This window comes from Elephantulus edwardii, unplaced genomic scaffold (genome assembly GCF_000299155.1).
Source record: "Elephantulus edwardii isolate Elephantulus edwardi_28Jun2011 unplaced genomic scaffold, EleEdw1.0 scaffold00044, whole genome shotgun sequence".
Taxonomy (NCBI): Eukaryota; Metazoa; Chordata; class Mammalia; order Macroscelidea; family Macroscelididae; genus Elephantulus; species Elephantulus edwardii.
Window position 1 is genome coordinate 16,357,690 of NW_006399794.1, and position 19,361 is coordinate 16,377,050.

The 19,361-nt window shown below is 47.3% G+C and overlaps 2 protein-coding genes across 2 annotated transcripts in view; one reads left to right on the forward strand and one right to left on the reverse strand.

Annotated features, from left to right (window-relative positions):
* DNAJB13 (DnaJ (Hsp40) homolog, subfamily B, member 13) overlaps positions 1-8,742 on the forward strand; it is a 31,658-nt gene extending 22,916 nt beyond the window's left edge. The window contains exons 4-8 of the mRNA XM_006885573.1: positions 3,977-4,134; positions 5,768-5,881; positions 7,037-7,150; positions 7,761-7,837; positions 8,452-8,742. Of these exons, the coding sequence (XP_006885635.1) occupies positions 3,977-4,134; positions 5,768-5,881; positions 7,037-7,150; positions 7,761-7,837; positions 8,452-8,605 (617 nt within the window). The 3' untranslated portion in view covers positions 8,606-8,742. The remainder of the gene's footprint in view (positions 1-3,976; positions 4,135-5,767; positions 5,882-7,036; positions 7,151-7,760; positions 7,838-8,451) is intronic.
* Positions 8,743-13,347: 4,605 nt separating this feature from the next.
* UCP2 (uncoupling protein 2 (mitochondrial, proton carrier)) lies at positions 13,348-18,970 on the reverse strand. The gene is made up of 7 exons (XM_006885572.1): positions 18,811-18,970; positions 15,827-16,047; positions 15,523-15,733; positions 14,607-14,801; positions 14,423-14,524; positions 13,995-14,175; positions 13,348-13,586 (listed from the first exon to the last, which is right to left on the reverse strand). Exons 2-7 carry the CDS (start codon positions 15,950-15,952, stop codon positions 13,472-13,474), a joined length of 930 nt encoding a protein of 309 aa, XP_006885634.1. The 5' UTR covers positions 15,953-16,047; positions 18,811-18,970; the 3' UTR covers positions 13,348-13,471.
* Between the last annotated feature and the right edge of the window lie 391 nt (positions 18,971-19,361).

The window sequence follows — 19,361 nt, forward strand, 5'->3', positions numbered from 1 at the left end:
TGGGGCGTGAGGGGAGATGGGGAAATTGTATACCAATGAAGGAACTTTTTTTCCTTTTTCTTTTCAAAGAGAGGAGCGAACTGATGGGGAGGGGTGGGCAGAGAGAAAAGTGCAGCGATGAATGAATGGAAATCCAAAATCTCTGTAAATGTTTATTAAAATTAATAAAAATGCAAAAAAAAGAAAAAATTTTGCTGTTCTTACTGGGGTGAGATGATATCTCATAGTTGTTTTGATTTGCATCTAATTTAGAGCTAGTGCATCATCCTATATATCCCTGGTGCCACGGCCTCTTCTAAATCCTGAAAGTAAAAAAATACCCAAAGATTCTTACCACTGAAATTATAGGCAGTGTCATGATGGACAGAGAGGAGATTGAAACTGTCTACAGCTTCATCTTGCTTGGATCCACAATTAACACGCTCGGTGTTAGCAGTCAGAAAATAAAGAAAAATATTGCACTTGGAAAATCTGCAGTTAGGGACATTTCTAAATTATTGAGGAGTAATGATGTCAGGTACTAAGGTGTGACTGATTGAGGTGATAGTCTTTTCTGATTACTTGCTATTCATCTGAGAGCTGGACAGTGAAGTAGGATGACAGAAAAAGAATTGACATCTTTGAGCTGTGGTGTTGGAAAAGAGCACTGAACATTCCATGGATGGACAAGAGAACCAAGAGATATGTTTTGGAGAGGGTACAGCCAGAGTGCTCTTTGGAGGCAAGAATGATGAGGCTTCACCTCACATACTTTGGACATGTTGATAGGAGGTACTGTTCCTTGGAGAAGGACATGATGCTGGTAAGGTGGAGGGACACCTGCATAATGCAGATAACCACCTTCCTTGCTGATAGTGAGGAGGACTGGAAGCCCTTGTTGCAGAAGATCAAGGAATATGCCCTTCAGTATGGATTGCATGTCAGTGTCAAGAAAACAAAGATTCTTAACACTGAAACAATAGGCAACATCATGATGGCCAAGAGAACAAATAGATATGTCTTGGAGAGGGTGCAGCCAGGGTGCTCTATGGAGGCAAGAACTATGCTTCACCTCACATACTTTGAGCATGTTGGTAGAAGGAGATATTCCTTGGAGAGAGACATGATGCTGGGAAAGGTGGTGGGTCGGTGAAAGAGAGGCCAACCCTCAACCAGGTGAATTGATATGGTAACTGCTGCAATGGGCTCTTGTGTGTCAGGAAGTGTGAGGATGGTGCAGGATAGAACAGGGTTCAGATCTTCTGTTCATAGGATCACTATGAGTCATGCTGGGTTCAGTGGCACCTAACAACAACAATAGCACTACTATCATGATGTTGTCTTATTTCTTTTTTCAGGTTAATATTTGTTTTATGTATTCTACAGCTCTATCATTTGTTGCATAGATATTTATAATGCTTATGTCCTCTTCTTCTGTTGACCTTTCAAGCATTATACAGTGTCCCTCGTATTTTATGGTTTTTACCTTGAAGTCTATTTGAGTGATTGATTGATTGATTGATTGATTGTGGAAAAACATGTATGGGGACCCAAGGGAGTAAGAGGTGGAAGCAGAAGGGGTGAGGTTGGTTGGGATGAAATCACAGTGCTGTACAATTTATTGGGTAGAGAGAGTGGGTAAAGGAAATGAGAAGGATCCAACAGAGACTGGAAAAGACAAGGCAATGGTGGACATAGCCCAGTGGTGGTCAATTTTTTTTTTTTTACAAAGAGATTGTCTTTTATATTTGTGGGTTTCCCATTTGGGAATAGGGGCATAGCCTCTCTGGCTGCTTCATGCTTAATGGGACTTTGAGATGAAGGGGAAGGGAAGCCCACTTTAACACTTTACTGGTGGTCTTGAGTTGAAGCTGCATGCCTTCTTGTTGAGTAAGAAGATATTTTCATGATGTTTTCTGTCCTCTGGACTGCAAAGTGTTTGTGTGGGTGAGTCCAGTGGGAGTGCCTTGCTGAGCTTTGAGGCTCCATCCACCTTCCTTTCCTTAGCTGGAAGTTAAATTTCTCTTTTGTCTCTGGAACCAGGCTCAGGGTTTCTGAAACAAGACTCAGTGTTCTGGTTACCTATAGGAAAGGAAAAAACCTAGAGAGAACAACTTGTGAGTTAAGAAGAAAAGGGCTTTGGATGTGTTATTTACAGGTGTACTGGAGGAGGAGATGGAAGAAAGTGGCTTAGATAAGATTCCTCATACACATTAGGTGGTTGTTGCCAGGATCCAGTGGCTCTTTCCAGGGTCCAGGCAGCTATCTCCAGGGGCCATGAAGTCTATTTTTAATACTACTACCCTGATTTGTTGTTGTTGTTGTTGCAGTTTTCTTTGTATATTTCCCCCATCCTTTGGTTTTTAGTCTGTCTTTATCTTCACAGGTGTGTCTCTGTAGACAGCATATTGATAGATTCTGTTTTTTAATCCAATCTGCTACTTTTCCCCTTTACCAGTGCATTTAAACCATTCACATTCAGTGTGATTTTCAAGAGGATAGGTTTTATTACTGTGATCTTGGTTCTTTTTCTGTGTTGTTGCTGATTATTCTGATCCATCACTTTTTGGTGATAGTGGGAAGGACTTCCTTTAGTGTTTCTTGATCTTGTTTTCTTGTACACCATTAGTTTCTGCTTTGCTGAGAATGTCTTGGTCTCTCTGTTATATTTGTTAGAGAATTGTGCTGAGTATAGGCTTCTCACTAGGTATGTCTTTTTGCTCGTTCGTATGATTTCTGCTGAGAAATCAGCATATAACCTTACTTGTTATCATTTGTAGGTAATTCTTCATTTTTTTTTTCCTTACTGCATTCAGAATTCTCTCGTCTTTGATTATGGAGAATTTGACTATGAAATCCTTTGGTGCTTTTCTTTTGGGATCTGTTTTATTTGGGGCTTGCCAAGCTTCTTGGATATATATTTTTCTCATGATATCCAATAAGTTTTCTTCTATTAACTCTTCCCCAATTTCTTCAGTGCCTTTTATTTTGTTTCTTCCTGTTCTGGAATTCTGATTGTTGTTGTTATTGTTATGTGCCATTGAGTCAACTATGACTCATAACAACCCTATGAACAATGGCTCTGACCTTTGCCCTATCTTGAGCAAATCTCACCATCTCTGACACACTTGACCCAATTGCTACAGTCACTGTTGCAATCTAACTTATCTAGGGTCTTCCTCTCCTATGCTTACCCTCCACCCTTCCAAGTCCTTCTTCAATGACTGGTTCCTCATGGCAACAGGGCTAAAGTATGTGAGACAGAACCTCAAAATCCTTGCCTTCAAGGAGCAGCTTTGTTTCACAACCCAGGACAGATCTATTTGTCTCCTTGGCAGTACATGGTATGTTCACCATAATTTAAAGGCACTGATTCTTTTTCTGTTGTCCTTAGTCATTGTTTAGCTCTCAGGCATAGCAAGTAATTGCAAAGTCCATGGCCTGGATCGGGGGCACCTTAGTTTCTAGATTGACATCATTCCATATCAATATGGGTGTATAACTGAGGATAAGGAAGGAGTGATTTGAGAGTATGCTGTTTACCTTTCAAATTTGCAAAGATCACCTTCTCCCCAGTCCCCATACCCTCCACCTCCCACGCCTACCCTCTCTCCCCAGTGTCAGCTATTGACTTCTTAGTTAATCCAGGGTTTCTGATGGTCTTGTGGTGTCCTAGTGAGTAATAGGTGTATTCCAAGCTAATGGTGGGAATAATTTTTAACCTACCAATAGAGGGCACTCCTGTCTTTTCCGAAGCCACAAAGGTTGAAAGGCTGTTTTACCAGCAGGGAAGTGGGACGATCTCTAAAATGGAGGATGAAGTAGTGGGGATGTCCTAACTGGGTCAGCAGTTGAGGGCAGCTTCCTGATGCAGCCTAACAGCCTGCTTTAGAGGTGGGAATGAGATGCTGGGTATCATCACACTTGGGACACTGGAGAGGTAGATGAATCTCTAGACACAACACCTCTATTCCTCTTGTCTTTCCACCTCTTACAGAGTTTTTTAATGAAGAAGGAAATGAAGTGGACTTGAACTTTGGGGGACTCCGGGGTCGGGGTGTTAAGAAGCAGGACCCCTCTATTGAACGAGACCTCTACCTCTCTTTGGAGGACTTGTTCTTTGGCTGCACCAAGAAAATTAAGATTTCCAGAAGGGTGAGTGTGTGGCTTGCTTCTATTTGGAACTACCACCTACCCTCTCCAATACAATACTACCAGTTGCCTCCTTCCTAACCCTAACTGGAGAATTTAGGTAGGAGCTCTGATGGCATCTTGAAATCTTAGACTTGAAGTTTGGAAAGGACCATTGAAGATACTGTTGTTATGTGCCACAAAGTCGACCACAACTCATAGTGACCCTATTAACAGTGGATCTTTACCCTGCCCTATCCCATGCCGTTCTCACCATCTCCAACACACTTAAACCCATTGTTATAATCACTTTATAAATCCATCTTTTGAGGGTCTTCTTCTCTTACGCTGACCCTCCACCTTTCCAAGCATGATGTCCTTCTCCAGGGACTGGCTCCTTCTAACAACATGCTCAACATACATGAGACAGAGCTTCACCATCCTTGCCTCCAAGAAATGACCTGGTTTCACTTTCTCCACTACAGACCTGATTGTTCTCTTGGAAGTCCATGATTCAGAATTCTTCTCCAACACCACAACTCAAAGGCATGCAATGTTCTTCTGTCATCCTTAGTCATTGCCCAGCTTTCAGATGGATAACAAGTACCTGAAAAGACCATGGCTTGGATCAGGCACACTTCAGTGTTTTAGTTTTTGTTATTGCAAGAGTTCCCTTTGCAGTTTTCTTCATTGCGATGAGATCTTTCCTTTCCTCTCTCAGTTCAGCTCTATCCCTGTGAGAAGTAGGGAGGCCTCTCTAAAGAGGTGTCTTTTTGTGACTCTGAGCATTCCTAAAGGCATTTCTAGAAGTAACCACCAGAATTTCAGCAGGACTTATCCCTCAGGGGAAGGGAGGGTAGTGTGAGGCTAGTGTAGGCAGGAAGACAGATCTCAAAGTGACTAGTGGGAAGAAGGAAGGTCTTCGGTGCATCAGGATCCAGGCCTTGGATTTGCTCTGTTTCATGGTCCAGCCCTATGCCAGGCACAAGAACAAGGCCTACTCACTCACCTTTTCCTATCAGGAGATGCCAACTGTGGCCATGTTTGCCATAGGCAGCACCCATCCAGGTATGACACTGGTGAGTGGGTGGATGCACTAAGAGAGGCTCAGACATGTTGATCTCTATGGTCTTTCTCCCTTCAGGATTAGATTTCTTGCCTTCTGTCTTCCCTGCTTAGCAAAGGCCTGCTAAGAAAACAACTCGGGACCAGGGTCTCTAGGCTTGGAAGAGAGGAAATGAACACATTTTTCCTGATCATCTTTTAGTGGCTAGGGGTATATAATTTCTGCGGGTGGAAGTGAATCGCACGCAGGCAAAAGTGTCTGGGAGGGAGAAGCACATTTCCCAGACGAGGCCTGAGAAGCACCAAGTGGGGCTAAGGAACACATAGAATGTGTGTGTGGGTCTTATCAACTCATAGGGGTTGCTAGGCTTCTCAAGCTTCAATCCCAGTCCCATGACATGTCCTGCCATCTGGATCCTAAGTTCTTGACAACAGAGTGGGAGTGGAAACAGCTTGTTGCTAAGATAGTGAGCCCAGACACGAATCCCGCAGAACACCTTTCATGTGTGCAAGGGCCATCTGGTCGCCTGTGTTCGTGGAAAGCCTGAGATAGTCTCCTCACTTCCCCCACCCCCACCTATTCCTGCTGCAGGTGCTGAATGAGGATGGGTACTCCTCCACCATCAAGGACAAGATACTGACAATCGATGTGAAGCCTGGCTGGAGGCAGGGCACACGCATCATCTTTGAAAAGGAAGGGGACCAGGTGAGGAGGGCAGAAGGAGTGTCTCCAGCCTTCATCTCTGGCTCAGTCACCTGGGCTCAGTTAGTGGAAAGGTTGAGGGAGGAGGTGATACATTCTCTTTGGTTGGTAGGGAGGCCAGTCTGCAGAGTAGGTGAGATGATCCTTAATGTTTCTTCCCAGGGGCAGAGCCTCACAATGCCTCTGTGAGTTGACATCCTAGGAATTATCCCCATTGTATAGAGTGGGGAATTGAGGCCCAGAGAAGAAAGGAACTTGCCCAGAGCAAGACTGAAAACACTGAAAGCATGCTGATGTTATCATGTCAACCTAATATGTTATTATTCCAGCTGTCAAGTTGGAACCGACTCACAGCTAACCCTTCAGCACGTTTTCAGAGACAGTAATCACATGGGAGGAGATTGTCCATTTTTCTTCTAGTGGAGCAACTAGTGAATTGGAACCGTGTGCCTTGGACTGTCAGTGAAACTCCTTGCCACTAAGCCAACCTGATGTTTTTTAATACTTCTCTGATTAAAGTCCAACCACAAGAGACACTCAGAAACCATTTATTAATTAATAAGCTAAGATAAAATAAAAATGTAAAATTACTGTCCTGGGGGCATGTTTGGTCTTAAATTATGAGAAGAGGCTCAACTTAGAACACAGTTACTTTCCTGAAGCACCTTTCCTTTCAAAACTCAGCTCCAGTGTTTCAGTCTCTGGATAGCCCTTCCCATCTGGTTAGGGCCACTGGGCTCCCCGACCACTGGGCTTCCCTTTATCAAGGCCTGGAGCTCACTAGTCTTTGAAGCCTTATTAGGCAGGGAGCTTCTAGAAAGGCCCATCTGATTCCTTTGTCCCTGGTACCCAAAAGAGACCACAGCAAGTGATGAAGTAACTGGCAGGAAAGGGGCCCCGACTGAGGAAGCTCATGGCTCTCCATTTGAGTGCATTTATCTTCGGGGTTCTCAATGAAAGAGAAGTAACACTGGGGGTTGGAGGATCCTTTCGGTAGGCTTCTCAAGTCAGGGGCCAAGGAGGCGGAAATGAAAAGCCCCTTCCAGAGCACCTGGTCCCCACTGTACAGATGAAGACATTGAGAACAGTAGGGGCAGGAACTTGGCCAAGTTCACACTGTCAATTAGTCCTTTTTATGCCTTGGCCTCCCCTGCACAGGGCCCCAACATCATCCCAGCAGACATCATCTTCATTGTGAAGGAGAAGCTTCACCCTCGCTTCCGTAGGGAGAACAACAATCTCTTCTTTGTGAAACCTATTCCCTTGGGCAAGGTGAGTAAGCTAAGTCCAGAAGCAGGAAAACGAGGGTCACTACCAGTCTCACCTGTCCCAGGGGGACCCCAACACAGGCCTCCCTCATCACTCACCCCAGTGTGTGGCCCAGTCCTTCAGAAGGTGCTGAGCCTGGCACACAAAATCAGAAGCAAACCACACCAGGCTGTCATCAATCCAGGAAATGAGTGACCAGGCGACAGCCTAGCCTTTGCCACCCTTCCCCACCTCACCTGCATCCCCTCACTTGTTAGTCAGCCACTGACTCTTGAACAACTAGCTCCTAGGTCCTTCTTGTCCTTTAAGGCGCACATCTACTGTTAGCACCTCCCTGCTCCCCAGACTGTTTTGAGAACCTCTCTTTGGCTCCCACATAATCTTACTTCTCTCTGAACACTTAAACTATGTCAATACTAATCTTATCTACCAGAAGGTGAATTCCTTAAAGACAAGCATTTGCTTGGGTACCTCGCTTCTCTTCTTAGTCCTTGATTCTTTTGTTACCCTGGTGCCCAGTCAGGAATTGACACTGTATAGACTCATAAAATACATTCTAAATAGAATAGTGCTGGTGACAGCCCCCCCATCTTTGACTCCAACCCTTCCCTAGGCTCTTACCTGCTGCACCGTGGAGGTGAAGACCTTGGATGACCGTCTGCTCAACATTCCCATCAATGACATCATTCAGTGAGTTCATCTGCCTTGGGCCCTATAAACAAGAGAAAGTCTGCCCTGGACCTTGGGAGTAGTGTCAAGCAAATCTTCCTGGTATGGTATTGTGCAGGTAGCCTGGCTGAGGTAAGAAGACCAAAATCCAACCCACATCTTGGCCAAGCCGCGGGCTACATTGATATGGCAAAAGGTGTGACTTCATCTATTTTGCACAATGACACTATAGAGGTTGCAAGCCTCCAGTGCTGGGCAGTCCCTACTGATGGGCTGTCCTCCAGGACCCCTCACTAGACTTCTGAGTTGTATCCAAGAAAGGCCTTCTGCTTGGGAAGGTTTGATCAACAACCTAGCACTCCCCACCCTAATCCAGGATCTGCCTACCCTCACTCCCTATCCTAGTCCTTTATGTAAAACAAATTTCCTGGGAACCTCCAGACCCAATATAAATGGGTCCAGGGACCAAGCTGCCTAAGACAAGCCAGTTCCCCCATCTGGCTGATAATAGCTACACCCTGGTGTAAGCTGTAGTAACTGGCCCATTCCTGAAGTTATGTGAGTATAGGTGGGTGGGATCATGTATGCCACAGGGCACCCTCTAATTTCCTTTCTTTCATCTTCCTCTACTTCAGCCCCAAGTACTTCAAGAAGGTGCCAGGTGAGGGGATGCCACTACCTGAGGATCCTACCAAGAGGGGGGACCTCTTCATCTTCTTTGACATCCAGTTCCCCACCCGCCTCACACCGCAGAAGAAGCAGATGCTTCGCCAGGCATTGCTGACGTGATTGTGGTGGGCTGGAGGCTGGTGCAGAGGTAGGAGGTGGCAAGCCAGGCCTTACCCACCTGCCAACAACCTGCCTGTGTGTGCCAGGAAGCTGGCCTTCTGCAGATGTGAGAGTGAGGGTGGGATGACATAGGTCTTTTCAGTGAATATAATAAAGACTTATATTCCATCTTCCAGCAACATGTAGGAGAGTACATTAAAATGAAAGACCATTTATACCAGGCCTACCTGGAGCAGAGGGAAGACTGAGCCTGAGGTTGAGGGCTGGGGCCTGCCCTGGCTGCAGCACTGACCTGTGGGGAGGGCAGGCTTATGAACTTCTGGCTCCTACGCTGATGAAGTAGCTCAGGACCATGCTGCCTCTGAGTGTCCCCAGCTCTGTTCTGGTCATTCATGACACCTGATTTTAGAAGGGGTAGTCTGTATAGTGATATGGGTATGTTGTAAAGATGAGACAATTAAAGCCCGGAGAGAAGCCACTTGTCCCAGGTCACACAGGTGTTATTGGCAAAGCTAGGCCTCACTCTGGCCAAGGACACATACTATAGACTCATCTTGCTTAAGGAAGGAGGCAGCTGAATGCTGCACAATACCCACAGACCCTGGAAATAGCTTTAATTTCTCCCTTTCTGGCTTCAATTCCTGGGGCATTCTCAAGGCAGTAGCATGAGAAGCATGAGACCTGGCTTCTGGTCTCAGCCCTACCATTGACTCCTGTCTGAGCAGTTTTATCAATAAAGCAAAGCTCATAAACCCTATCTCAGTGAAATTTTGTGGGGATTAATGAGATGATTTATGTGAAAGTGCTTGGTGAACATACTGCTTAGATTTCAGGAAAGGTTATGTCATTGCTGCTGAAGGCCTGGAGAGTTCTAGTCTCCAAGGTGCTGGCCTGTACAGAGCACACTACCATCTCCAATCTGATTTCCATCAGCCATCAACAGTGGATTACAAACTTCTTCCATGTTTGGGCAGAGAATTCTCCCTGTTGACTCTGAGTGTGGGCTCGGGATAGATCTAGTCTTACAGACAGGACAAGCGGTTGCTTCTATGGAAGGTCTACATGTATTTGACAGTGCTTAGGATCCTAGAAGTCTTTTTTTTTAAGAATAAAATAGTAATGATACATTAGAAAGATACATACCCAAATGGACAGACTTCATTCCCTCAATGAAAATATGGAGGGGAGGCTGGGTTCTAATATTCTTGTTAGCTTGCTAAGCTTTTTGTTTGAATGGTCAGCAGTCCTTGTCACTCATTCGAAATCTTCAGTGACAAGGCAGCAGCAGCCTTGGAGATGTAGAGCTTGGACGTGTCTGAGCACAGTGAGTTTTGGAGTGAGACACTTGTGTTTTAATCCTGGCCGTGTAACTTAGAAGCTGTGTGTTCTTAGATCACTTCACCTCACTGTAAACTCCTTACCTACAACAGGGATTTGTCTGTACCAAGTGTGAAGTGTTGCACTGTTAACAAAAGGCTGCATGTCCCCAGAGGTTTTAACGGGGGAGACAGGCAGTCTCCTCTTGTGAACTTTTGCTGCTTTGGGGATCTGATGGAATGTTATTGAGTCAAAACTCATGGACCTCCAGGATGAGCAGATCTATCTTGGAGGTACAGTCAGTGCATACTGAAAGGATGGCGAGACTGTCTCACTTACTTTGGGCATGTTATTAGGAAACCAGTCCCTGGAGGCTGTCGTGCTTGTTAGAGCATCAGGGAGAGACCCTCAGTTACACTACTTGTAACAATGGGCTCAAACATAAGACAGTTTCAGATTGGACTGTTTCACTCAGTTGTACAGTTGCTGTATGTACAGAGTTGCTGTCAGAACCTCTATGCTGTCAACAGCATCTAACAGAAGATCCTATAGGGCAGCTGTACTATTATGTCTTGTCCTAGAGGCTGATTTGACTGGGTGACACACACCACCTTGCAGCTCCTTTTCAGAAACTAAAGCCGACTCTGCCTTCTATGAGGCAGTATCCAAGTGCAGCTGCTGAGAGTATTAAATAGGGTAGGGAACATGGTGTGTGAAGAGCCAGTCTCTCAAACTCCCAATTTCTTCTAGGGCAGTGGGAATTCCTGATTTCCAGCCTGATGGAAAGGCCTTTTGTCGTCTATGATTTCTCATTACCTCAGGCACTAACTTGTGAGTCAGGCAGTCACTCATTGCAATTAAGTTGTAACTCTTAGCTGACCCTTCAGGTTTCTAGAGGCTGTAAATCACATGGGAATCATCTCTTGGAGCAGCTTGAACCACCTACCTTTGAGTTGGCAATGCAAGCTCTTACTCATTAGACCTCAAGAGCTCCCTACAGGGGCTTATCATATGCCCATTTTAAGGACTGAGACCAAGAAGTGGAGACCTACCTATAGTCACAGCCCCTGAGACTCATGTATGCTTCTCTGGTGATTCCATTCACCTTCCTGAGCTCATCGTCTCAGGGACATGGCCAGTGGACACTGGTTTTTCAGCCAGCTTATTTAGCTCTATTAACACACCAGGAACTCTGGTGGCCTAGTGGTAGGGAATCATGATGCCAACTCAAAGATGGGTTCAAATCAACTAGTTGCTTTAAGAAAAGAGGACTAATCTCTCGTGCACTTTACAGCCTCTGAAAATCTCCTGGAGGGTCAGCTATGGGTCAGTTCCAACTTGCCCAGCAAAGAGTAACGCAGGGGCAACTTACTATTTTTCTTACATCATAAAAGAAGCCTGCCATGGAGGGTTGTGGGGATTGGGTACACAAGTAATACACACATGAGCACTCACAAAACCAGTACTTCAACTCAAGTGACCGGTAAAACTGGGTTCTCTAGGGTTTTTAGTGGCTGATTTTTTATGAAGCACATCCTAGAGTGGCCTTCTGGTGAACTCCAAAAGCCAGACTTTCATTAGCACTGCAGTCTGTGAGCTGTTGATACATCAGGCTGATTAAATGGAATCCATAGCAACCCAATCTCCTTGCTTAATTTGAATAGTCACATAGCTGACTCTCCACTGGCTTCCGAGGTTGTAGATCAGACTGCCCATCTTTTCCTCTTGGTGTTACTGCCATTGTCTTAGGAGTACAACTCCGTAGGTCACCAGAGTTCCCTCAACAGCAACTGGTACACATCTATGACAAGCAGTCAAGTGTCCCTTTATGCTGACTCCCTGCAGTTTTAACAGCCTAACTAGGCCAGCTGCCACCTGCACCTTGGCTTGCTGCCTCACAACACCCAACTCTGCCTCTCCAGGGACTTGTGGCCTTAGTTTATCTGTCAGAACTGAGGAAGCTTTTGAATCCTGGGGCCTCTTCCTTCAGGACATATTGGCTGCCTTGCCCAAACACAGAAGGATCAGTCAGGAAGAGGAGGGAGCAGAGCCCTCACATGCTTTAGACTGTGGGAAGAAACTGGAAGAACCATGTCTTCTGGGCCCGGCTCCACAGCTACCTTGGAGGCCTTTCCAAGGACCAGTCCATGTTTTCAGGCCCTTTGTACACTTTATTTGCTCTCACATTGCTGTTGGGTCAGAACCAACTGACAGCAGACCCTCCAGCAGGTTTTCAGAGGCTGTAACCACATGGCAGGAGATTGCCTATCTTTCTCCATTCGAGCAGCTAGTGGATTTGAACCTCTTGCCTTTAGATTGACATAAACTTACCCACTAGGCCACTAAAGCTCACTTAAGGCCATCTATAAATTGGGGCCTGGATTGGGCATGCCTTAAGATTTTGGGGTCTGAGTCCCCCACTCTCTGAAATTATAGCAGTCCTACTCACCTACTGTCCTGCTTCAGGACAAGTGGGAGGTACTGGGACCCTGCCCTAGGGAGAGTGAGACTCCAAATAGAAGTTCTCTCACATGTATTTAGCCCCCACTCTGCTAAGTTAACACCTTCCCAGGGCTGAGTTTGGGAGCCAGGCAGACTTGTTTACTTGGCCCAGAATTTTCAGGAAGTGGGTTTTCCATTTGTAAAATCTGGATAAAATACACCCACAGCATTGAACATTACCAAAACCACTGCCATTGAGTCAATTTCCATTGACAGTGATCCTGTGGGATAGTTGTTGTTAGGTGCTGTTGTATTGACTACATCTCAGTGACAACAGATCTGAACCCTGTCCTATCTGTGCTATCCTCCTCATCTCTGACAGGACAGAGGGGAACTGCCCAGTAGTTTCCAAGACTGTGACCTCTATGGGAAAAGGCTGATTCATCTTCCTCCCACCGAGCAGCTGGTGGGTTCATACACCAAGCAGCACTGGAAATGCAGGGTGGGTGGGGCCTCTATTTGTTTATGAACTGTCTTGGAACCAGTGGGGGCAAACAGGGCTCTCCTTACAGGGAAGGCAGGCACTGGGGTACCAGGTCTTGCATAAGTTGCTATAATGCCCTTTGGTACCTCAGTTCAGGCCCTTGGTCCATAAAGATGGATAGAATGACCTCCATGGGCCCCAGACTGGACAATGGAGGTGGAAGGTGAGTCACATGCCACTTTCAAGTTCAGGTGGCTTCTCCCCTGCCCACCAGGGTCAAAAGGGCCCACTGGACCAAGACTTCTGACCAAGCTACAAAGGAGGGAAGAGATGCCAAAGTTGAGCTTGCTTTATGAGTAACATGCTGGCTGGGCTGGGGTGGGGGGCAGAATGAAGACTATGGCTGAACTTTCAAAGGGACTGGTGGTGGCCTGGTATCTTCACTGGTGCCAGGATGGGGTCAACTACACCAGGACTGAAGGGCAATGGGGAGATGAGGGGTGAGAAAGTATGGGGAGGGGAGAGAGAGAAGAGGGAGAGGAGGGAAGGGAAGGGAAAGGTAGGGTCTGGCTGGGCAGAAGCCAATGCCAGGGATGGCCAGGTCAGCAACAGAAGCAAGAGGCTCAAAAGGGAGCCTCCCGGGAAGTGTAGGTAGCCATGAGGGCTCGTTTCAGCTGCTCATAGGTGACGAACATCACCACGTTCCAGGAGCCCAAGCGAAGAAAGGAGGGCATGAACCTAAGAAAGAAAGAACACAGGTTATAGCATGCACCATGGTAAGGCTGGAGAATCCCTACCTCCTGCCCACCTCGCTCGAGGCCCTGGAGTCCAGTCCAACACAGTGGACTTAGACCTGAGCCTCACAGATTTGGCTATAAGCAAGTATCCTCTCAATTTTTATGCCTTAAATGGTGATGCAATGGTTAAATGGTTAACTGAAAGGCTGGCAGTCAAAACTGACAGAGTACCATAAAACATGGATGACAGCAATCCTGGGTAGGAATAAAGACACCGAGTGGATGTCTACCATTTAACACCAGGAACAGAAATGGTTTGAGACTTGGGTTAGTCCAAGGCGGTTCTTTCCCACTTGGTGCCTGGTCTGGAGGGTCAGGAGGAACTGGGAGGGGTAGACCAGAGGCTCACCCCTTGTAGAAGGCCCGAGGCCCCTCCTTCTGGAGCATAGTCAGGGCACAGTGCCCAGCGCTGCTGTACTGGCCCAGGGCAGAGTTCATGTATCTTGTCTTGACCACGTCGACAGGGGATGCGATGACGGTGGTGCAGAAGCCTGCCCCGAAGGCAGATGTGAAATGGCAAGGGAGGTCATCTGCCAGAAAGAAGCGGGCACAGCAGTCAGGACTCCTTTCCCTATAACTCCAGGATGCCAGGGGTGCAGAGAATGAAGTCGTGAGGGGCTTCATGGTCTTAGGACAGAGACACTCAGCTGGGACCTCCTATGAGGATCCGAGGTTCATTTTACGAATTGAATTCTGGTTCCTCAGTCTGTAAAGGGGGCACTTCATCCCAGGGCAGGTTCAAAAAGGCAAGACACAGCCCCATCTACCTTATCTCACCTGTCATGATGTTGGCTTTCAAGAGGGTGTCCTTGATGAGATCATAGGTCACCAGCTCTGCACAGTTGACAATGGCATTGCGAGCAACATTGGGAGACGTCCCTACAGGAAGAAGAGCCTGTGTGAGAGGAGGGAAGCAGTGGAGGAGGAGAACTGTGAAGGAAAGGAAATATCAGATACACACCTTTCCAAAGGCCTCGCAAACCTTCCTCACGGGCAATGGTCTTGTAGGCATCCACAGTGCTTTGGTATCTCCGGCCACTGCCGGCCCGGGCCTGTGCTTGAAACCGGACCTTTACCACATCCGTAGGCTGAGCCACCGCCACAGCCATGGCACCTGTAGTGCTGCCTGCCAGGAGGCGGCTACCAATGCCAGCATCTGGGGGGAAACCGGGGGATCAGCTGGGATTGTCCTTGTTTTCCACCTCACCCAAACCACCATATTATTATAAACCTCTGCCCTTTCAGTAGAGTTCAGACCATTCTTTCTCTAACAAACCCCTGCACTAAACCAAGTATTACTGTAAATGTCTACCATGTGCTAGGCACTGCAACAAAACAAGGAATAAGACAAAATGGAACAGAGTGTTTTCTTTCCTTGAGCATTTTCACATGCTTCACTTAATCTGCTCGACAGCCCTAAGAAATGAGAACCCTCCTCTGACAAATGTGAAAACCAAGGCTCAGAGAAGTGACCTTTCTAAGGACTGGTCATGGGTCCTGCTCTAAGATCTACTTTTCCTCGTCATATCACCTTGGAGGACTCTCTGTTTTTCTCATGTGAAATGAGGTTGGTACAGCTTGCAAAGGAGGACGACTTTTTGGCCTTAGACGTCCCTATTCTTCAGAACTCTTTTTTTTAATGCTGGGATGGTACACCTACACCATGATGGTTATGAAGAATACACACAAGGTGATATCCATGAGCCTGGCACAGAACCAGGGGCTTAGGAATCTAGAAAAATCAGGGCCTCCTCCAGGTTCTCAGTTCCTCTGAACCTTCCAGGGATCTTGGAACTTTAGGACCTATTCTGCTAAATGCACTAGGATCAATCCACACCAAGAAGGCTAAGGAGCATATGGCTTGGCTGCACACTCACGCTCAGAGCCCTTGGTGTAGAACTGCTTGACAGAGTCGTAGAGGCCGATGCGGACTGAGGCAAAGCTCATCTGGCGCTGCAGGCCGGCGACCAGCCCGTTGTAGAGGCTGCGGGGGCCTTCGGTGCGCACCATGGTCAGGATGGTGCCCAGCACTCCGCGGTACTGAGTGCTGGCCATGGTCCGCACTAGGCCCTGACTTTCTCCTTGGATCTGCAAATCCAAGACAGGGCAGCTAAGGCCACCTGTGACCTTAGGTAGGGAAAAGACTAGGCACCATTATGACTCCCAGAGCCATCTCCTCACCTGCAGCCGGACTTTAGCAGTATCCAGGGGGAAGGTAATGAGATCCGCGATGCAGGCTGCCGTGCCGGCCCCCAGAAACTTCACAGTGGCGGTTGGAGGCACATCTGTGGCCTTAAACCCAACCATGATGCTGATTTCTGGCTACCTCCCAGGAGACAGAGAATTGAAGAAGATGGCCACTTCAACTGTGTCAAGACGAGATAGAGGAACTCTGCCGGACTCTGAGCCAAGAGGAAAAATGCCCTCAGGAGCAGTATCCCAAGTCTCCCCTCCCTGACAAACTGACTCCCTAAGCAAGGATGCAGAGCATTCCCACAAAGGAAACAGAAGTGAGCTGGGGCTAGGGGTCCGTATGCCATAGGGCTAGAGAGGCAATTCCTATCCACAGAATTGTGGTGAGGAAGAGCTCTCTCCTCCGGGCTGTCCTTGTGCTGGCTCAGCCTTTGCTGGCTGTGCTGCTGCCCTCCTACTCTTGCAGGACTGCTGGGAGGGAAATGGCTTCAGGCAGCTCAAGCCTCCCCAGGCACAGGCTTATGTCCTGGGTTTGCTAACATGACCTGTTCTTCTGAATTTGGAAGTACTTCTGTTAAGAAAGGTAATGGCCAGTTCTTTCCCCCAGCCTTCACTCAGCTCAGGCACTCGAGTCAGTTTTTCAACAAGGTTGCTTTTCTGGACACCACTGAGACATATCTGCCCTGCTGTAGTGTGCCTTGAAATGGCTCTCACTCTTTAAATCCATCAGCTGCTATGCAGGTGAAAGATAGGCAATCTCCTCCCACGTGACTCATCGCCTCTGAAAACCCGCTGGAGGGTCAGTTACAACTCCAGGGGTCACAACAACAATCTTATGGGGGTAGATCTCCAAGCCTTTTTTTGTGGGGGAGGTCACCGGGTGGGTCCAAACAGTAGGCTGACCATTCACTGTCTGAGAGGGAAGTTAGAGAGGTAATTCAAGCTACATTTGGTACTTGTGGCATATACTCTAAAAATGCAGCAGGAGGATCTACACTGGGACAAAGGCAGTGCGATCAGAAAACCATCTTCACCAAGGTAACTTTTAGCTGAGCCCTGAAGGATCTTGGGCAATTTTCAGCGCTGTGGAGGCACCAGGCACTCTTTCAACTGGCCTACAGTGTGACGCTGGGAAAGTACTCCTCCTCTCAGTTTCCTTTCCTCCAACATAGGGGATCTACATCTTCACCACAAGAAGTGGGGATGAGGAGGTGGAGGTCAGAAACGATGAAGAATGACACAGGAAACCAAGAGCTCCATTTTGTTCTCAGAGTCAAAACAACACCCTCCTCTGTTGGTCAGGGAGGAAGTGAGTCCAACACCCAAGTCGGGGAGGGACACCTGTTCCTCTCCCTTCACAGAAGCAGCTGCTCTGAGCTCAGCCTGATTGGCTGCCTCTGTCACTGGGGCCCTGGAGGCAAGAACTGGTCCGCAGAAGAGGATGTGGTGGCAGTCAGCTGTGTACTCAGAAACTCATGGAAACAGCTCACCCAGCTTCTTCCTCCTGGGCTTCTCATCCCAGGTGGCTGGGGTAAACAGGGAAATCAGGAGGCGACGCACACTAACTGTATCTATGGCCTGTAGATTGGCCAATAGGCTTGGTGCTCAAATACCACAGTTGGAATATAAAGATGCCCCCTCACATCTGCCTGTTCAGACACTCACACCAGGCATGAGGTGCTCTGTACCTTCCCCTGTGGTACCCCTGCTCTTCAGAGCAGCTCTGTGAGGTGGCTGCCTTGCCATGTTACCATTTAGGATACTCAGAAGCATCCTCTACAAGTCCCAAAGCTTGTGTTACAGACTTTGTCCCAGGATAGGCAGGGTTTTTCATAAGGAAATTTCACAGCCAAGTTTTCTTGTGCCGACAGTTCTGAGAAAGTACAAGCAAGTGGTAGGCCAAGTCTTTATCCCAGACGTGACCATACAGGTCATACAACACGCCAGCAGTGTAGGGTGAAGGCCAGAGACAGATCTGGCTCCTGCCCACCTCAAAGATAAGGACAGTTATTCAGATGCCATTTGGAATGCTGCCTTGTTATGGGCTGAAAGAAATTTCCACCAAAGAAAAGTGGAAATCTTCATGCTTGTACCCTGCTGGGAATAGGAGTTTGCGTTCATGTTAAGTTAATGAAGCCGTATCAGACTAGAATGAGTCCTAAATCTAACTGCTTGTAAGTCTTATGGTGAAAAGAGTAGATTAGAGTCACATGTGCAGGCATATCTATAAATTGCTAAGGAACACCTGGGCCTCTAAGAAGCAGAGATAAGATAGTGCCCTTATAGTAGATGTCCTGACCTGACCTTCTAGATTTTAAAACTGGGAGATAATGCCTCAGAGTTCTTTGTGGCTGCTCGTGTGCGTGTGCGCACGTGTGTACGTGTGTGTGTGTGTGTACCATTCTGAATCAGATCTGATGGACACGGGGAAATTGCCTCTTCTTCTCCAGTGGAGCATCTGGTGGAGTTGAATTGCGTGCCTTTGGGATTGCAGAACAGCTTCTTGCCACTAGGCCACCAGAGATCCCTAGTTGTGCCTTTTTTTTTTTTTTTTTTAAATGTTATGGCAACTCTAGGTAACTAAGGCTCTGGTTGTGTAGCCTATAGGAAGTTATGCTGCTTGACTCGAAGCCTGCACATCTCTAGCAGTTCAAATCCACCAGCAGCTCAGAGAGGGAAAAGTCGGGCAATCTCCTTTCCCACATTTACAGTCTCAGAAACCCAAGGGAAGGTCGGCCATGGGTTAGTCCAACTCGACAGCAATGACAGTGAAGGAACTAAGACATTTGGGTTTATACAAGTCAGGATCTTCAAGATGTTGTATGTGAGGGATAAACCTCACTGTGTTAAAGACTCAACTGAAGTAAAACTCATGCCTAGAAAGAGTTAATAGTTTTTTCACTGGGGTTAGTGGTGGTTGTGATTTTGTTAAAGGCCCCTGACCCCCTAGTCTTTAACCCCAGGGCTCTTACCCGGCTTTGTAAGGTCTCACGATGAGGCCTTCAAAATCAAGCTTCTCTAAAGACGTCCCATTCTTTAAAGCTGCCAGTGGCTATCATGATCATCTGATCTTTTTGATTTTCCATAGAAAATGGCTGGGAGACGGAATACCTAATGGTCATACTATGTGTCCTGCGGGTTAGAACAGAAAAAAATTAAGAAAGGGACCCTAACCTTAAAGGGCCACTCCCCAGTAGGAAAGGGTCACACATGCCCTTGAAGTAGAGGAGCAACTGGACCCATCTCATCCAGAGAAATCAGGTATCAGTGGGGAGGAATAAGCCCGGAGTGCTCCATTCCCACTCACTGGATCTGTCTGTACCACACTCTGGCTCTCCTCCAGTCTCTGCCATAGTGACTCCCAATATTCTAGATAAGCATGCCCTAACACAATCAGCAGACTCTGGGAAGTGGGAAGTACTTTGAGGGGTTGACAGTCATTGTCCAGGAGGGGTCTAAGATCCAGGCCAGGACTGCAAGCCGGCAGGAGCTGTTGTGACAGCCCCAGAGAAGCTAGGGCGGC

Bases quoted from the DNA above. Each gene is read 5' to 3' on its own strand.
- UCP2 (XM_006885572.1), bottom strand. From the start codon at position 15,952: ATGGTTGGGTTTAAGGCCACAGATGTGCCTCCAACCGCCACTGTGAAG. The intron at 14,525-14,606 runs GTGTGTATCTGA...TTCTTCCTGTAG, and splicing joins TTTGCGAGGCCTTTGGAAAG to GGACGTCTCCCAATGTTGCT. The intron at 14,176-14,422 runs GTGAGATAAGGT...TCTTTCTGGCAG, and splicing joins GAAAGCCAACATCATGACAG to ATGACCTCCCTTGCCATTTC.